The 19,672-nt window shown below is 37.0% G+C and overlaps 3 protein-coding genes across 9 annotated transcripts in view; 1 reads left to right on the forward strand and 2 right to left on the reverse strand.

Annotated features, from left to right (window-relative positions):
* LOC141438590 (facilitated trehalose transporter Tret1-like) overlaps positions 1-1,235 on the reverse strand; it is a 12,261-nt gene extending 11,026 nt beyond the window's left edge. Inside the window, exon 1 of the mRNA XM_074102455.1 lies at positions 1,230-1,235. Within this exon, the coding sequence (XP_073958556.1) occupies positions 1,230-1,235 (6 nt within the window). The remainder of the gene's footprint in view (positions 1-1,229) is intronic.
* On the forward strand, positions 1,218-13,505 carry LOC141438755 (uncharacterized). Of its 5 annotated transcripts, none has more exons than XM_074102699.1 (7): positions 1,218-1,393; positions 8,131-8,430; positions 10,015-10,177; positions 10,937-11,022; positions 11,708-11,856; positions 12,541-12,648; positions 13,255-13,502. In XM_074102699.1, the coding sequence occupies exons 1-7, from the start codon at positions 1,286-1,288 to the stop codon at positions 13,259-13,261; spliced, it is 921 nt and encodes a 306-aa protein (XP_073958800.1). In that variant the 5' UTR covers positions 1,218-1,285; the 3' UTR covers positions 13,262-13,502. The 5 variants fall into 5 exon arrangements, with proteins under 5 accessions (XP_073958800.1, XP_073958802.1, XP_073958799.1 ...); XM_074102701.1 differs by having other exon boundaries at positions 10,015-10,168; XM_074102698.1 differs by having other exon boundaries at positions 12,541-13,505.
* A 1,039-nt stretch (positions 13,506-14,544) lies between these two features.
* LOC141438693 (trehalose transporter 1-like protein) overlaps positions 14,545-19,672 on the reverse strand; it is a 52,044-nt gene continuing 46,916 nt past the window's right edge. For all 3 annotated transcript variants that reach the window (XM_074102602.1, XM_074102601.1, XM_074102600.1), the window contains exons 2-4: positions 19,052-19,338; positions 16,523-16,658; positions 14,545-15,885 (exon numbers count right to left, since the gene is read on the reverse strand). In XM_074102602.1, coding sequence (XP_073958703.1) covers positions 14,660-15,885; positions 16,523-16,658; positions 19,052-19,330 — 1,641 coding nt within the window. In that variant the 5' untranslated portion in view covers positions 19,331-19,338 and the 3' untranslated portion in view covers positions 14,545-14,659. The remainder of the gene's footprint in view (positions 15,886-16,522; positions 16,659-19,051; positions 19,339-19,672) is intronic.

Below are 19,672 nucleotides of genomic sequence, written 5' to 3' on the forward strand. Positions count from 1 at the left end.
CTGATATGTCTCTTTTCCTAGGGCCGGTAGGACTTGTCACGCGCCGTTCTTGCAGATGTTAATACAGGTGATTTGTACCTACCAATTAATGTAGTTTTTAGCATGAGAACGTAACAATTATAATATTGAGTTTAAAGTTAAGTTTGACTACGGCAATTAAACATTTATCAATGTGCTGTCAATTTAGTATTGTATTGCATACTTTGAAAAACATTTAATCTGTATAAAAAAAAAAATCATAGCGATAATACCTTTTAAAAGTTGCACAACAAAAGTGGTCAGCTATGCGAGTAGAATGATGGATTTAAGCCCCATATGGTCAGATACACCCTGCATTGAACAAACACTATAAAACAAACAAAAGAAAAAGCATAATATCTATATGTACCTATGGCGGTTGAAATAAGGCGTCTAAGCCAAATATTATGTCTCATATTTCCAACGTTTTTATATTCCAATCATTGCTTACATTTCCACCTAGAATATTGTTTCCTGTTAGAGAAACTTTATTTAAAACTTTAAAACTATCAACTGGATCGTCCATTATGAAAAAGTGATCGTTCATGTTAATGATTTAATAATAATCAAAAGGTTCCAAACTAATCAAAGTTCCTACAATGGGTACTAGTCAATGTATATAAACTTTTTGTACCTATGGGTGTTGTATAACTTTGTATTGTACATAAAATACATTAAAGTAACAGTTTACATTGAAAAACTGATGTACCTACAAAGGCGATCTTATTATCTCTTTCAATTAGCCTTTGAACGATTGACAGGATAACAGAAACAGGAGTTGATATGACAAGTTAAAAGAACCGAAACCTAAAATTAATCACTTCCTATAGTGCCACTTCGTCCTTGAAGTTTGGGACTCAGCTCCCTAAAGCACGTCCTATCCATACCCAGCATATTTATGCTTCTGTTTCGACGCCGATCCACTCCCTGATGTTACGGAGTCGTGACATTTTGCATCTCCCTTTCGCGTTGCGACTATTTTGCCCATACTATATGAGTGAGTCTCACCATAGTTTCATGTTAAAATATTTTACCCATCATAATGGCCTGCAAGAGGCAAATTAGTGTTGAAAATTAGTCTTAACCTAAAATAAATATAGCCGTTAAAACGCACAAAATTCGGTGTTTCTTTTTTCAAAAATGATTACCGGGCGTCTCCATGCCTTTCTCGGCTTTGTAAGTCAAGGAGCGGTGCGCTACGGCTGAGTTACCACCATTCTTCAACCAAAACCCGACGTCTCACAACGTAGCCCGCAGTCGCGAGACCATGTCCTTAGCAGAAGGCGTATCCGACACAGACCACAGGCAAGACGAGCGACAAGAAGAGAAAAGCACTAACAGCACGCAGAAGAAAAAGGAAGCCAGAAGGGGGCAGGTACGTGATTCTGTTTCGGGTTTTTGAGATGGAGAAAGTTTGTCGGGAAGTGGTTGTTAGGAACATGGCCGCGATGTTTTATAAGATGGTAAGAATTTTATTTTGGCTTTTTTATCGTGATTCTGAAAAGTGTAAGTATTTGAATAAGAATGGTTATTTTGTTGCGGTAATATTTGGGTTTTAAATTATTTTATTCGTTATTGAATTTCTTCTCAATGTTCATGGAATCACAGTTAACGGATCTTTTGCTAGGGATACGATTGGCAATTATACACCGAAATTATAGTTTAAAAAATTACATATTACTCCGTTTAATAGCCCTGTTATAGAAATAGAATTAAATAGATTACAATTCGGTTGGTAGGTAGGTTTTTAAATACTAGCTATGTCGAAAGTAATAGAGATGATGACGTCACCAAAGGATACTCTCGTAGATTATGTATGGTAATAGTGAGATAATTATGACTGGTTTGCAATTAACTGAAAATTAATATGATTTGACGAAAATAGATATCTACGAGTACTAAGTTTTTTTCTACTGTCGCGTTTTGAAATATTTTTTTACGGGTTCATCTACTCTATTGATGATGAAACTATTGTCTTTCAAATTCAAATTCTTTTATTGCATGTCACATTAGAGTACCTATTATAACAATACTAAGAGAGCGCTTGTGGCAAATTTTATAATTAATTACTGAGTTTTTTGGAATTCATACTGACAAGCTTAGCTTAGCTCGCTTTTTGGGATAAGCTCGCCTTTGTTCTCCTTTCGGTGTATTTGTATTTTTATTTTTATGTGCAATAAAGAGTTTACATACATACATACATAAGCTGTAGTTAACAAGCACGTCATTCACAAATTTCGTAAACTTTAAAAATTTCAAAATCAGAACGTAGTTTTCATCTCCAATCGTGGTAGTCTTTTTAACATACTTCCAGTGATCGGATTGACTTTTGTAGTTTGAATGACAATGCAAGTACAGTCAGCAAAAAGCTTGCATATACCGGGTGTGGTCTATAATACGAGCAAATAATAAAAACGTCAAACTGAACAGCATTAGTTCAGCGACTTTTAAAAGTACAGTTTATTTTTATTGTTATTACACTTAAAAGTTTATTCGAAGAAGCAATGTAAAGCAAAATGTTTTGTATTTGTAGCGTGACAGGCGACGTCAGTTGGGTTCTAGGATGGCGTACATTGATAACAGTATTTATAGTCTAAGATCCGAACTTGAAAAGATCTTCACCGGTCTGATAATAGAATGAAATGTATTTTATAATAAATTTAGTATTTTAGAAAATATATTAGAAATGGATTTTCTAAAAATATCCTGGACAGGCTATTTTAATTATTGAAAAAAAATGTTTTTTTAATAAATTTTTGTTGCATCATCGAGATAATAAGAAAATTTTATATTAACTTAAAGTATAAAACCTATAAAATATGTAGACGTTGGGTTTGCTATTGTTTACCTGGACGAACTACTGGGTTGCCAGGTATAAATTCAAATAGTTATATCGATGCCCGTTACTTTCACTTGATTAGTAATAGAACAAATTGTATATCAACGTAAGCGCTGTTCTATTGTGAACACGTTGATATAGGGTTGTCTGCCTTTAATTAAAAATAATAAAAAAAAAAATTGCCTGTCTAGGATTTTTTAGCAAAATCATTTCTAATATATTTTCTAAAATACTAAATTTATTATAAAAATGCATTTCATCCTATTATCAGACCGGTGAAGATCTTTTCAAGTTCGGATCTTCTACTATTAATTCGTATGAAAAAGTGAAAATATAAAGACTTCATTATTTTTAAGTCCCTGAACTAATGTTTTTCAATTTGACGAGTATGACCTAATTTTTAATTATTTGCTCGTATTACAGGCCACACCATGTATTTTTTAATCATTTAGTTTTTCGTACTTCATATGCAAGTTGTCCGTTTTAAATCTTGCAACTGAATCATAACTTCGTTTCAGTAGTCGGATTGACTTGTAATTGAGTACAGGTATGTACATATGTGTAGAGCTTAAACGACAATGCAATAGCCATGTACCTACGATCTGTAAGAAAAGTTCCAATAAAATATTTTTATTATCAAATATTTATCTTTAATCGCATTGACTATTCGAATACGACCTCGTTACCAAAAAAATCGCAATATAATATGCCAAGGGAGTAAAACGTCCGTAACTAACTTGCTTGTTTGCCATCTAGTCGAAAAAAAAAACTATAAGGTATTGTATCTCCAAAGCAAAAAGTCATAATTAGCAAACGACCAAAATTAAAATGTTAACGGGAGCAAACGGCGGTAACTACGAGTAGTTACCTGAAATCATATAATACTAAATATTGCGGTTTCCATACATTGAGATAGTGATTTAATTTCAACAAAGTATGAACAATCTAAATCTCATCAGACTAAGATAAGTTAGGTCAGTCCATTATTTATTGTTTTGTTTGTGGTTGATGGTAAACTTTTTGTAGATACTTCAGGATTGTTATTAAACTAACCTAACAAATAGGGTTCTACAAGGTAGTCCTGAAATATAACCTGAATAATAGAAACTCCACACTAGGCTACCGACCTGTATCGCGGCAACCAAATGATCAAAATAAGAATTACCCATAACATACGGCTGCATCGTTTGTTGGAGCTGTATTCAAAAATATCTGAAGGTGCTTACGATATAACACCACGTATGTGTTCAGATATTTTGAAGCACTTATAGACAGCTTAAATGTTTAATGCATATTTCAAAATAGGCGCAGATTTTCGAAACCCAAATGAAACCGCTAATCTGAATGACTGCGGACGGGCGCTGAAAATTAAAGAACTTTAAAATAAGATTGTCGCATTTTTTCTTAATTGTCAAATAAGTATACGTGGTAAAGTTGAAAGAGACAAACTTACACCAGTTCTCTAGTGTTAGAAAGAGCGAGTTTGTCTCAGTATAGCGGGCCGGAATAACGTGGTAACTGATACATAAATTTGGCGACACATAATTTTTCCGAAGTGGTCGCTAGAAGAGTATTTATTTACGATTTTACTAACTGTTGAATAATGTAATGCTCAGCTGACTCTGATTGTTTATCTCAAGAGTGCGGTTTGATTCATCTTTTTTTTAAAGTGCTGGAACGCGTCATAATAAAGTCATGTGACTATGTACCTATGTGTGTGTGTTGGGAAGTCTTATTTTTCATCTATTTTTCTGAGCTTTGACTAAATAAATCCAATGCAATAGGGATGACGACTGGGTTAAAAATATATCATTATATTTAGTCCGACAGTTAGATTATGGTAAAATATGGGACACGTGTATAGACCAAACTTCCGGAGTGGGGGCTTGTGACGTCACTTAGGTAAAAATCGTACCATTAGTGACTTTCACTCGAAACTTATAAGCACTGTTTTCTCGTCGTTTTTTGTTTGTCAAACAAAAGAAAAAATACATGCACATTATTTTTTAATTATCTAACTGACGGACCAAACAGTTCTTTTTAGTCGTCTAGCCTATTGGATAGTGGGGTGGTTGGTGGACGCAAGGGGAGAGTTGTCGTTCATTCTGCCGTTCTAAGGGAGAACCCTTTGTTCGGCAGTGGACTACTTCCAGCTGATGATAATGATGAAAATATTACTGTATTTAGTCTGTTAGTTACATTATCAGGGAATATTGGACACGTATTTTTTATTTTGGGAATCAAACAAAAAATTACAAAATGATGCGCGTCAAAGTTCGGGAGTGGGGCTCCGCGACGTCACGCCGTGTGGCACTTTTTTCGCAATTTTGGAACTTTCACGGCTATATCTTCTTCATTGAACTGACGGTTTTTTTTTAAACAGTAGCCGACTCTAGTTTCGACTCTCTCATACCGGGTGTGGCCTGTAATACGAGCAAATAATTAAAGCATAGATCATACTCGTCAAACTGAACAACATTAGTTCAGCGACTTTTTATAAAAAAATAGTTTTTTAATTTTTATTACACTTTTAAGTTTATTCGAAGAAAGCAAAATAAAGCAAAATGCTTGATGTTTGTAGCGTGTCAGGCGACGTCAGTTGTGTTCTCGGATGGCGTACATTGAAGGCAGTATTTAATTTGTATGAAAAAAGGAAAATTCAATGAATCCATTATTTTTAAAAGTCGTTGTTCAGATTGACGAGGACGATCTACGTTTTAAGTTTTTGCTCGTATTAGGTATAGGCCACACCCGGTAATTTTACACATAAAAAAGATAGCCTTAGATTACCACCACAGAAAATGGTTTACGTATCCATTTTTAAACAATTGAAAAATATTACTGGCTGGTGTTTCTTTGTTTAATTCAATCGATGCAGTTTGTTTCAATAACGTCTGTTTAATACGTACTGTTTAATCTTAAACTAATTCTAAACTTTAAACCACCAATAAACTTTTTACCAAAAACGGCCGCTCTCATTTAATATGGCCTTGCTGCTATGGGAAGTGAACTGGACCATTATTGGCTAATTTATGGTCACCATGTATGGTATGGGACATGGCAATTGATAGCAATTCCGATGGCAATTACGCTGTCCATGTCCACCCACTTTGATGGCAATTATACCCGATTCTTGTGATTGTGGGATTGAGTCGTTTGCTCGTTCTTTTTGTTAATTGGAAATTATGGTTCTGTGTTGCTATCTGCTAGATAAAGGAAGTAAACAGGGTGTGCACCGGTAATTGGATAAAGAAAATAATGTGTGCGTGACTATATTTTTAGAGACTGAAATCTAGTATCAATACTACTAGTGTATTCGGTTTAGCTTGGAAGATATTTATTTAAAATTCGTAAAAAATAATAAGTAACGATTTTTTAAAGTGTTATATATTCCGGACGCAAAGGGGTCCCAACTTTTTATTTATTATTTATTTATTCATAATTATTTTATAATTGAGACTTAGAGCAAAACCAAAGGGCCTCTATTACTAATTAGGCTCTATTATTATTTTCTGTCTCTTTAGCGTTTGTCTTTGCAAGAATTAGATAAAACACTACGATCTATGTCGGTACATAATTATTAATACATACTTGTAAAAAGTAGCGTGTCTGACTAAGTGATAAACAAGGTAGAGGCTAAACCGCGTTTGACGAAAAGAAAGTTTATTCTGCAGGTAAGTCACAAAGAGCTCTTTTACATGTATAAATTTTTTTGATAGACGTCAGTGTCATAGCAGTGTACTAATATAATAATAGCGTATTTTTTGACATTATTTATAAAATACGGTACTCTCGATACGTGAGTCCGACTCGCACTTAGCTAGTTTCTTATATATTTTGATGACTGAAGATGCGAGTATAATGCAGAAGTAAATAGATGGGATATCTTATTACGATATTTCGGTGGGCGATTATACGAATGTTTCAACCGTCTCATTTTTCTGGACACTTCTGTAAAACGGCCGAATATTCTGATACAGAGGGGCTACTACGAAACTCGAAAATCGAAGTTCGTATCGCACCGTCCCTTTCACTCGCGTATTAAATGACATAAGCGTCAGGGGGACGGTAACATACGAAGTTCGAGTTTTGCACTTCGTAGTATAGGTGGTATAGGGCCAGTTTTCTAGTTACCTGGTGAAATACAGAAGCTCTAAAATAAACGAAAACGATATCAAACTCTACACCCAATTCGTAAACAATGTGAGCAGAAAAATGAGGGGATTGAATCGCTCGAATATTCGCCCAGATTTTCTTATTCCCATTCACAAACATCGTTTCTAAGCATCATATCAATGACTCCCAGCATCACAAACGGAAGCGATGCGCACGCGCAGCCAACGACGCGTGGCGTCGCGCCTCGCATTGTATTCTTATGGCTTTTTGAGATCACTCGCTTCATTGATTTATTGATCTGAACTTTGAGTGGTCGATTAACATGTGATTTAGTACAGGCTTTTGTTTTATTTGGTATGTTACTTTGTTTGTATGTAATACACACAATATACCACAGAGAGTAACAGTAAAATAGTTTTGTAAAAAAGTCATTTCTAATACAAGCTTTTTCTGCAGACTGTACCTACTTTTTGTTGACTGTACTTGCATTGCCACCCAAACTACATTTATATACCAAATTTCAAGTCGATGCCATTAACCGTTGAAGAGTTCCGTCCTGCGGAGACGATCCTGGCCGGACTACCAGGATGTGACTGCCAGATTATTATGTTGTCACGTAATTTACATAAGTACACCAAATTTCAAGTCAATCCAACTACTGGAATTTGATCGAATTTAACTTGCAAGATTTGATCACAGACAGACAGACAGACAGAGAGACAACGGGACAGGTGAAACTAAATAAAAGCTTGTAAAAATAAAAGGAAAACTTAAGCTACCTATTTAAGTTTTCTAAACCTAAAAACTGTATTAAAAAAGTCGCACAGACTGTTAATGGAACGGGTGTGTATGGTTGCGTTTTCTCGATACAAGTATTACTTAGGTAGTTCCTCAGTATTAGTATGGTATTTCTTACGGTGGATGCAGGGCGCTTCAAACCGAAGCAACTGGAGGTTTATGCGGGGGAGAACAAAGTTGTCCACCAGTAGACGTCCTACGGCTGAATAATAATGATGTTGATTATTTTAGCGTCATAAAAAACCCAAATGAATGATCACTAGTAATAAAACAAATAGTCCAAATCAACATCAAACTATTTTCCATCCTTTAATAGCATAATCATGTCATCAACATAACCAATCCGCATTGCTCCACAGATGTCAGACTCGTACATGTGGAAGGAGCAGATTCACACTTTGATGAAGGGCGGAGAGAGCGAGTCCGATATATCGGACTCCGAGAACTTCCTCACCAAAGGGGCCTTCCTTCTCACGCCTTCTCACGGTCTCAGCATGGAGAAGGCCTCAGCCATCTGTGAGAAGATGGAGTTCAAAGGCTGTTTCTCCCTCACCAAGACTGCCACCGGGATTCTGTTCAAGTTCTCTCATGTGGATGATTACCAGATGGTGTTTAAGAAAGGGTTCCACAAAGTGACGGGCTCGAGATTCTATAGGAAGGTAATTGGCTGGTGTTTTGGTGGATAGGAATTGGAAGTATTTGAATACTGAAACGGGGCTTTTCGACACATGTTTATTAACTTGGCTTTTTGGCCATAAGGCTACGTTTTCACCAGAGATGAGGTAGTTGAGTGGTGCGAGGATGTAGAACGTTGTGACAGTTTCCACTAGAGATGTTCGAGGTAGCTTAGCGGTGGGACGACGCGTTGCAAGGGCGTGTAGCGGGCTCTTTTCAAATAAGCGAACGGGGTGCGGTGAGATGGACTGCGCACTTCGCAACGCATCCCTCGCAATACATTCTCATTTCACGACAAAACACGTTCCCTTGTTCGTTTTGTTTCTATTAAACCTCGCTCTGCTGAGCTGTTTCTGCTAGAGCTGCGCCAAGCGAGGATAGGTAAATGAAGCGTTTCTATTGGTTCATGACAAACGCAATCCTCGCAACGCATCATCGCAATCTCTCATGAAAACGCACCCTAATAGTATTTCAACGATTGTAGTCAAAGAGATGGTGGTGGGTTTAGTAATGTCAAGGTAAATAAAGTGTTTTTTGTGTTGTAATATTCCGTTTCATTATTTAAATGTGGGTGTGAAAATCATGAAAGATTACATGTCGGAGCTATTTCACAATCTTCATTATATTTTTAAATATTTGCAATTCCATTTTTTAAATTACATCAAAGATACTACCATAAAAATAGTTTTAAACAAAATTACCGCTCAAATTTATTTGGACTAATATTACTTTTAGGCTTTCTTTTAATTTGAATCTTTGATGTTCTTTAGTCACCTAATTGTAGCATTTATTTTCTGCTATGTGAAAAAGCTGTAAACAGATCTTTAATTTTAATTGTTGACGATTGTACAATATTCTCGTAGCATTTGCATTTCGAAGATCGCTTACGCATATTTATTTCAAATTCTAAATTATTGTTTCTCTTCGCCCTTCTATTCATAATGTGTATTTTAAGCGCTTTAAATTTTGCATTAGTGTAAGCCTTTGACATTACATTTTGTTGGTATAATTGGCAGCGCGGCAATCAAAATTGCACACTTTATAGCATTAAAGTTTGACTGTACTCTTGATGAAAGGATGATGAGTGAAATATGTGAGTTTAATCTTTTACATTTTAATGTTATGTTGACGATAATGTGAGAAACTTCTGAATTGAAGGTGACTGTTTTGTAAGGGTTCCTCATTTCCTTTTAAGCCACGGAAGCTTAATAACCAAGTATACCTTAATAGTGTTCATTGCAAGCCAATTAAGCCAAAAATAAAATTAACTAGGTATAACCTATTTACTTTGCTCCTTTTTAAAAACGCAAAGCATCTAGCTCGCATGGTAAACAGGTTACAGATTCTGATCATTCATTGTACAGTCACTAACCAAGATTGTTGCGCAACTTGCAATTCGTAATTTGGCCGTGTAATGTTAATCTGGTTCATAACTGACAATATTTACTACGATTATTTATAACTTGGCTATATTCCGAACAGTGGCGAGTGGCTCAACAATCACGGTTCGCGATGGTACCTCCGCAAAGGACCGCTTGAATTCAATACAATTTAAATATCCTTACCAGATCGCGATCCCCTGCCGCCCTCAGAAGACTTTCACCATCTACGTGTACGACATCCCAGACGAGGTCCCCGAGGAGGACGTCCGTCACGCCCTATACAAGTTCACCTCGGTGGTGGAAGTGCTGCGTCTCCACTTCTCAGGATCCCCGAGGGAAGGTAACACCGGTGTGTGATTTAGCTTTTCATTGGCAGAAATCATATCGATTCTACCATCATAAGATCATAACTAAAAAAACTATTCAACTCATGATTCTATGCTGAGACTCTCTTCAACAAGGTCTTCGATAAGATTGAAACTAATTCTATTCAGAATTTAAAATTACCTGTACTGTTTGGAATGTGGGGATATCCATAATTAAAACCAACTGTGCCATTATTGGCATAATATGTGGCTTAAAATTCCTGTAGTGTGACTACACTCTTGTATTTATTCATATATTTCAAATATTTCATCATCATGACAGCCGAAAGACACTGCTGGACATATGCCTCCCCCAAGGCTCTCCACTCAAACCGATCTTGTGCTTTCCGCATCCACCGCGATTCCGCGATCTTAACCAGGTCGTCGCTCGTCTACCGACGTCTACGTCTCCCGGTCCGCGGACGCCATTCGAGAACCTTCTGACCCCATCGGCCATCAGTCCTGCGAGCAATGTGCCCCGCCCATTCGCAATTCATGTTTCGTAGTTCTACTCGGATATCATCTTTTCTGATTCTAACCGAGAGAAACCCCGGATTCAAGTTTTTTTTCTTTCCGTTTATTTTTTTTCCCGTTTACGCTAGCCGGGATTACCCACATCTCTTCGCTTACCATGCTTAGCGTAATCCAATAGGCTATTTTAAAAAAAGACAATAAACATAATTATGGTGAAATCACTTAGCAAACATTTCTTCTTGATCAAATTTTGCTGTAATATTTTCCAGGCACCTCCACACCAAAACCTCATGAGAAGACGTCCCGGGCGCTGACCACCATCGACGGAGAGCTGGTCAGCAGTATGGTGCCCAAGGTAATTTGAAGCTAAGCTCGATAGGTTGAAAGCCTTAAGCAATTCAAATTAGTTTTACTTAGATACATTAAAAATTGCACTGGCAGTGTGGTTTATTATTACAAATTACTTAAATTTAATTGATTTATTTAAACTATTATAATTACTACTCATATTTTGTAACTGTTATTGGATTTCAATTTATTTTATTTCTCCATAGTTTCATATCTATTTGCACTGTTATTTAAGCATAGATAATTACATATTTTTAATTTATGTTCTTTTAGCCTGCAACACAGAGTTCTCTAGTAACCCTAGTACAGGGCCAAGTTTTTCGAAGCATATTAGTCTAATAGCCTAAATACATCCCACAGCTGGGCACAGAGCTTCTCCTCTTCGATTGAGAGGGCTTGGGCCGTAGTTCCCTCGCGGGCTCAATGTGGATTGGGAACTTCATACACACCATTGAGAATGACTTGCTCTCAATGATTCCCCTAATCATATTATACTTTGATCTTTAATCTAACATTTGTCTACATTTAAATTTAACGACATTTCCTTTACAAAGTGTGAAGGAAGGGTTGGGAGACGTGACCTTGTCCGCTCGCACGTACAAGGTCAGTGGGAGTTATTTTTGCCGTAACAAGGTTTAATCTCTGCATCTTCGCAAAGTAACGCTTGCTTAAGTCAATTCTCGTTGATACAGGAAGCAACCAGCGTGCTGCGTGTGACCCTTGCGAACATCGAGGAAGCGAACATCCTCCTCCAGAATGGTTTGGACTTCTACGGCGCCACCTACTTCCCCACTGAGCTTGCTACTCCCGCGCAAGCTGCTAAACTCATCAAGCCTAGCAGGTGAGAGAATTGAGGGTTTACAATTGACTATTGAAAACTAATTTCTGCTCAGTTTCTTGTGACGCTTTTTGCAGTCTTCTTGGCAATGATAATCAATCTATCCAAAAGCGCTGATAGTATAAAAAAGTGTCATTTGAAAGATGAAAGAGCCCTTTGCTACCTAGGTACTAACAGAATAAACGTTTTGTTATTGTTTTTTTTAGTTTGAGATATTCTTCCACGTGGGTTTGAAATCTGTTTAAACTGACGAAGCCTTTTTTTCAAACATTTTTTTTAGGCTTTCAGTGTTTGTTTCTTAGTGGGTAAAACTTGACTTAAAATATCTTACAACAAAATTTTACCCATTTACAGTGGTGGGCTGGCTTGGAATTCGATATTTATTTGTACATACATACATATATTTTTGGATGACAATCAAAATCAGTTAATAGACTGTAGGATAAGCAGCTTGTTAATGTTAGTATACTATTTAAACCTTCTAAACAAAACGACTCCGGTCTAGAAAATACCTATTTCTAGATAAATAGAAATCTAGATAACGGTTAACGATTTCATTCCTCAATTAGAAATTATCGAAATGATGTCAAGTATCCGTTAAAGTAAACGAAGTCCATACATTGTGTCTTAACCCATCTTCTTCAATGAACTAAAAGAATCCACATCCATCTTCTTCATCACTTACAGGGTAACAGGAGGAACAGTCTCCGCAAGAGTCCGCGACCTTCTCCCAGTCTTCGACCAGGCTGGCTTCACCAAGTACGCGCCGCCAGCCTCACGCCTCGTGAAGCCCAGGTCCAAGTAAAATCCTCGCCGCACCATCATTATCATCAGAGGCGGGGCAAGATCACCAGTTGCGCATCTCTCATGTACAGAAGGACTCTTTCTTGTGCAGAAAAAAGTGGATTTTTCAAGCACTTAAACTTGAGAGGCTGCAAGCAATATTCCAAGCTCTGCCCCTGCTTCTTTCATCAAGACATTCATCGCAACATCTGCTATCACCAGGAAATCATGCTTCAGTTTTTTGTACTCACGATGTCATTATTATCGAGAATGAAGAACCTATCTCTGCTATCCTAATATTGTCGACATCAAGTTCTTCAGTCAGGACACATTTCATCACCATCACGAGTCCCTTTACTGAGATGCAAACGTGTTCCTCTGACGTCAACGGACATTACCATGAGATCATCATCACCGAGTGATTCCTTCATCGAGTACATCTTTCATTCATCACTAATTATCAAGAAATCGCATGATTCGTTTGTTCACAACATAATATTCAGTTGCGGCAGTATCAAGACATCAATCACCAAAATATCATGAAGACATATAGTATAATTTTATAACTTGTTTTGTTTATGTTTGTTTTGTGTATTAAACGGGAGTATGTTATTACAGTTTATGAAGACCCAGAATGGGTTGAAGAAAGAAGACAACAACTAAAACGTAATCGCGCTAATCAATGCAAATACTATGACACAATCCGATGCAGTTTTTGTAACTTTTTATACTCCATTGTTATAATTTCAATTGGCTTCCCGAGCTACCACTGCTGCATTTACATGTAATATTTAGTTGTTAATATCTACTAATGTGCCATTTACGTGATCCTTAATAGCTATTATATTATTTTGTTAATAAATTTTGTAACAAAAGCCAGCTTTGTTTTATTATGAACTAGAATCGCGGTTTCGCTCGTGAACCGATTGGATTGGCATTCCGAGATTGTACTAAATACCCATATGAATCAAGGCCAGCCATATCGAACATACAAACATGCATACTAAGGACAATTCTGTTTTTTTTTTATATGTTGTTAGGACCACTACTGGTACCGTGCATCCTAGTTTGCAGCTTCCAAAGGCCTGTGCTAACTTTACAGCACTCATTTCAGCCGTGAAATTTTCGCACTTTTTATAATATTTTTAATATATGTCCTAAATTATGCAGTTCAAAAAAACAAATTCTTGGATATACGGTATTGGTTGAGTGTTCCTAAATCAATTAAATATGTCGATATTAAAAAATCTGAACTAGCTTTTTGTTTACCGTTACTTTAAAGACAATATTATAATGAAAAACCTTTTTGAGATTTTTTTTATATTCCAAGACAAAAAGTATTTGAGTTTCAGGATTTGACATGTTTGCTTCCTGAACTCTTAGGGATATTGATAAAAAAATATCCTTATGTGTTACTCTCGAGTTTCTACTAAATGCATACCAATTTTCCAGCCGTTTTAGCGAGTAGTAACAAATATGCAAACAAGCACATACTTAATTGATCGATTTCACAAGTTTCAACGGAATAAAAATAACTTTAAACTTCCGTTAAATAACTGTTCTACTAGGTACTTAACTGAACCCACTGCAACTAGTCACACAGAGTGACACTCATAAATAAACATGTCTGTATGAAACTAGTTCAGTAAAAACTTGACTGATTAAAGTGCATTACGTACACAACAATGGATAAATGGGTTGATTCATCATAATAATAATGTCAGTGGGCTGATTACTGGACCTTAAAATCATAAAAAGTTGATAAGGCAAACACCGAGCTCTCCCAATAAGTAGTGGTCTTCTTTAATTTCTATGTCATCAGCCGTAGAGGTGTCATCTATTGGGCATGTCGAGCACTGAGATATTAGCCTTATTGTTAAGGTTTCCTTAAGAAATGAAAGACAAATAAAAAAATATTATTTTAATATTGACTACTTAAATATCACAGATAAACAGTGTTGTCGCTTTAAGCGTAAAAGTATTATGAAAATGGTCTTAGCCTAATATAGTAAAATTATCTAATTTACACTACTTTGTCTTCATTCTTTTTGCCATGTTTGAACTCTTCTTCTATCTCCTGCAAACTCTTTCCCTTCGTCTCTGGTAAAATGAAGAAGAGAACCCCAGTTCCAATTAAAGCTACGAAACCATAGAAAAGGAATGTCACTTCATCACTCAAGACAACCATCATAGCTGGTGCAGTTTTGACCACGATAAAGAACGCCGTGAAAGTTGTAGCTGAACTAATACCAGATCCAAATCCTTTAATTTTCGTAGGGAACACCTCCCCACACATGATCCATGGTAGTGGCACTAAACCAATGGATATAGCGCAGATGTACAGCGTGAGACATGATAAAGGCAACCAGGACATGTTGGTATGTTGACCCTTACCCCAATATAAGAACATGGAGAGTCCGATCATCGATAACGCTGTAAATATCCCGCTGATGAAGCAGAGAGGCCGGCGTCCGAACTTTCGACAAGCCACGCACGCAATCACAGACATGATTACTCTAACTAAATCTATCACGAACATGGCTAAGTAGTGGTCTATGCCTTTACCGACAGCCTTCTCAATTATATCTATAGAATAAAACGCTATTGCGTTCACTCCAGAAAACTGGCAGACTACGAAAAAGAATACCATAATAAACAACGGTTTTATCACTTCTTTGTTCTTCAGAGACCGCAGCTTGTCCTGCCAACTCATCGGTGGCTCCATATCAGCTGCTTTCTGCTTGTCGATGATTCCCTTCAGCTCTGCATTAGCTTCCTCACTGTAGCCTCTCAACCAGCCGTAGGCTTTCACTCCGTCTTCAACACGTCCTCTGGCGATCAGCCACGTGGGACTCTCAGGGATCAATGTCAACAAAAGAACGGCTAAAATAGGGAATAGACAGCAAATATTGGCTGTCCATTGCCAAGTCAAGAATGTTCCTAGGAGATGAGCTACGATGAGCCCGATAGCTATAGCTAGAGATACTCCTGCCAGGAAGAAGCCTCTAAATTTGGGTTCGGTGGTTTCCCCAATGTAGACAGGGCAGAGAGGGCCGCAGAGACCGACGCAGATGCCGGTGAGGAAACGGCCGGCGAGCATGGTGGGCAGGTTCTGGGCAGCTGCGAGGAGGATCCAGCCCAGGAGCAGAGGCCCGCAGATGATGTACTGTGACGTCCGCCTTCCAAACTTCTCCATTAACCAACCGGAGATGAGGCAGCCTGGAGCCATTGGCAGCGCCGCCATCGCCGCTGAACACAAAAAAAATAAGGGTTAGTAAAATTAAACAGTCAGTTAAATGATTAACGACAGTAATTCCCTATGGTAACTAAAAGACCGTGAATGTTGACCTTGGCATTTCAATGTCAATGTCTGTTGGAGTCATGAAGTAGGAATCTCAGATGAAAATAAGCAAGCTAGTAGTAATATATCATTGTAATTTATTAAATGTCGGTTGACTTTCAAGGGCACAAAGTGTGTTTTGCTTTTGCAGAAACAGGCCATGCACTTTATTAAAATGTCAATCGAGTAAGTTTATTTGTTTGATGCATATTCAAAAAGGCATGCTGGTCTTTTAAAGTAAGCGTTGATGTCTTTGATGAGTTTATTTTTGATCATAAATAGTGCTCTCTTTGAGTTTCAGATCAAAATAGCGTAAGTAAGGCAATTTAAAAACCTGACATACCCAAAGTTATTTGGTACCATATAAATTACATCTTTTTAAGTACAATTTGACTTTACTTAGGGTTTGATTTGGCAGGCCTCCCATTAGATAGACCGACAAAATTGTGTCGTTGTCATTTATTGTGGCGTTCTAAGGGGGAGACTTTTGTTCAACAGTGGACATCTGCCGGCTCATGATGATGACAGAGATGAATATATACTAACCGATCCAAGACCCCGTGGTGTCATCGTATGGTATGATGCTCTCAGGTTTCTTCAGCTGGGGCAGCAAGATGGCGGAGTAGCCAGACGTCAAGCCAGAGACGAAGGTTAGGAGGATCGGGGCTGATGCGGCTATCGTCTGAAACGAGGAAAGAGAGAAGATTACAATTCATCACAACAGTAGGCTTACTATTTATCACTAGTTTCATCTTAACTCTGTCTTCAGTCTTTCTCTGTTGTTTATTATTTATTTCCTCTATTTTTTAACTCACATCTTTCTCTCATACAGTCTATTATATATGATATTTTGTGTAAGTAGTTTATGTAAACTAAAAGCCTTCTTAGAGGAGGCCTGTGCCCAGCAGTGGGACGTAAATAGGCTGGGATGATGATGATGATAACTACATTATTAATATTTGTTTGTATATTACATTTATATTTATTTTATATTATCGATGTTAAATTTTCCACCTACTACACATTTACGTTTTGTTTCTTTTTAATTAAAAATGGCTTTCTGCAAAATATCACTTTAAGCCTATTTTCTGCCATGATCTGTACGTATTGTTAAATCTCTGTACTGTTTTGTGGTGTGCTATAAAAATATTTATGTCGTATGACTCGCTTCCGACCCGCTACCGTTATAGTGTATTTTGTTTTGTGGTTAAATCATCACAGATACTTTTGAGGAGTACCTATCATAACTACCTAGCACCTCATGTGTGAAGGGGTTAACTTCACGAGCAATGGTATGGCGTGCTGCTACTGACGTCGTTGGCTCATCGTCGTCCACTTTAACATGTGCAGTTGTATTCTGCTAATTTGGAATGCACAATTAAAACATAATGCAGATGGAAAGAACGGCTGTCAGTGCCATAATGACGTTTCTAGCAACTTTCAATTTAGTTCAAATTCAGGAAAAAGTGGCTCTATCAATTCTTTGACGATTCTGCCAAAGTTCATCCACCATGAAGGTATCTCTCATGTTTTGTTTTCTAGCTCTAGAATTTTTTACCGTACACCGGCAAAACCACGGCAAAGCCCACTAAACACTGGCAAAATTGTCGTCCGATGGAGATTTATCTCTAGATGTTAAAGCGTATAAGTTATTATTTCTTGTAATCGGCGACACAACTCATCTAATTTGATAAATTAAAAGAAGTCAGTATTATCAGGTTTTTAGGTCATCTTACTGCTTTACTAATACATAATGCTTATTATTTTATCAGATCTGCTTCAAGCCTGTTCTGGCACGTGTTTGTGTTGATATCAAATGGATTTATTTGCGATAAACGTGATAAGAATTAATTAGTTATGCAGTTGAACTGCAAATAATAGATAACCGTCAGAACCACAAAATGGTCTAACCTCAGAATTGGTTATAAGAAGAATAGAAGTATGTGTGCCATCTAAAATATATGTATAGATATTTCCGGTTTTTAAGACCCGATGCAAGAAGAGGGGTGTTTTAAATTTGACGATAATGTCTGTCTGTCTGTGGCATCGTAGTTCTCAAACGCATGAACCGATTTCAATGCGGTTTTTCACGTGAAAGTGAATTTTCTTGTGGTGGTTCTTTGCTAGATATGTTTGATGAAAATCGGTTCAGCCGTTCAACTTTGTATGTACATTGTTAAATATGTACAGTGGATCATGATTCAGATGGCTCGCTATAACCTAATAAAAAATCGAATTCATATTTTTGGAACAATATTAATTTTCCGTTATGCTTCTGCGTCATTGTCCTCTTCATCTTTCTTCATGTTTTTTAGATTCATTATCATAATCATTGCCCGCATGAGGATCATTTATGATTATACCCTCATCCATTATAGGTCTAGGACAATAATAAATAAATTCTAGAGTACTTTAATGGTTAATATATAGCTTATCAGTTCAATGGTTTCACGGTTTAAGTGTGTTGAATGTGTGTTGGTGCAGCGTGTAATTGTATTCTGAATATTTAATCTTATACCTTTAAACTAATTATCCTAGTATGCGCTTGTGCAACGTACATCTTAGGCTTCTAGGTTGGCAACGCATCTGCAATACCCCTGGTGTTGCTCTTACAATCAGGAAAACCACTTGCTCGTTTTCCATCCATTCGAATAAAAAAACAATATTTTATTTATTTTGGTTTTCCCGGCCAAGGTTCTAATGATTTCGATGAAATTTGCTTTGTAGTGGTTTACGGGGACGAATAATCGATCGAGTTAGTCTTATCTCTGTATAAACGTATGTCTTTGTGTTTTAGCTCCAGCTCGCCCATTATTCCCTGATATAGAATAGAAAATATTTATTTTTGAACAACTACAATAATATCTACCCAGTACCTAACTGACTAAAAGAACTATTCGATTATCTGGCTAAAAAGCTTGTTATTATTTTCTGGTTCAGTCTGTAACGAAGCACCGTTCGATTTAATATGGTCGAAAAAACCATTTATTGCAGGTATTGTGCTTAAATAAACGATAACATTTCACTGTGGTCTGCTACGTCTGTCAATGATGATGATGATATAATGAAATTTACCTGTTTCCATGCTGGAGAGAACCTCACTACTGTCGTGGAATCTGCTAGTAGAGTTTCCTCTTTGATATTCTTATTCGTATCCAAAGCTAGTCCAGTATCTGAGTAATGTTTAAGATTTTTGTAATAATTGGCTTTATCTCCTTCATTGTTTTTCTCTTTCTCTGGCGAAGTATCAGTTGCTTTATTTTCTTCTTTGCCTTTTTCTTCAGGTTTCTCCTCAGGATCGTCTTTGGCGGTTTCTTTGCTTTCTTGGGTTTCGTCTTGTGTTTTAGGTTCCATTGCTTGATCTGAAATTAAATTAAAATAATATGTAATGACCAAATTAATTATTTAATCATTGGCGTATCGAGGGATATTTTTCAGAGGGGGGGGGGGGGGCTGGACTGGATTTTTTTGTGAAGATCAGTATTTTAGAATTTTAAATGGGTAGCCCAACATCCTGGGGTGGGCACGGCCCACCCGGCCCCACCTCTACATATATACGCCTACGTATTTTATATAAATGTTCATGGAATTTATCTTTAATTCGGTTTGTTTGAATGATCTTCAAGGTCTTCTGATTTTGGATAGCAGGTGAAGATTGTATAACGCGCTGACGTCCACGATCGTATTCTCCATCTT

The sequence above is a fragment of the Choristoneura fumiferana genome, chromosome 19 (genome assembly GCF_025370935.1).
Source record: "Choristoneura fumiferana chromosome 19, NRCan_CFum_1, whole genome shotgun sequence".
NCBI classification, from domain to species: Eukaryota; Metazoa; Arthropoda; class Insecta; order Lepidoptera; family Tortricidae; genus Choristoneura; species Choristoneura fumiferana.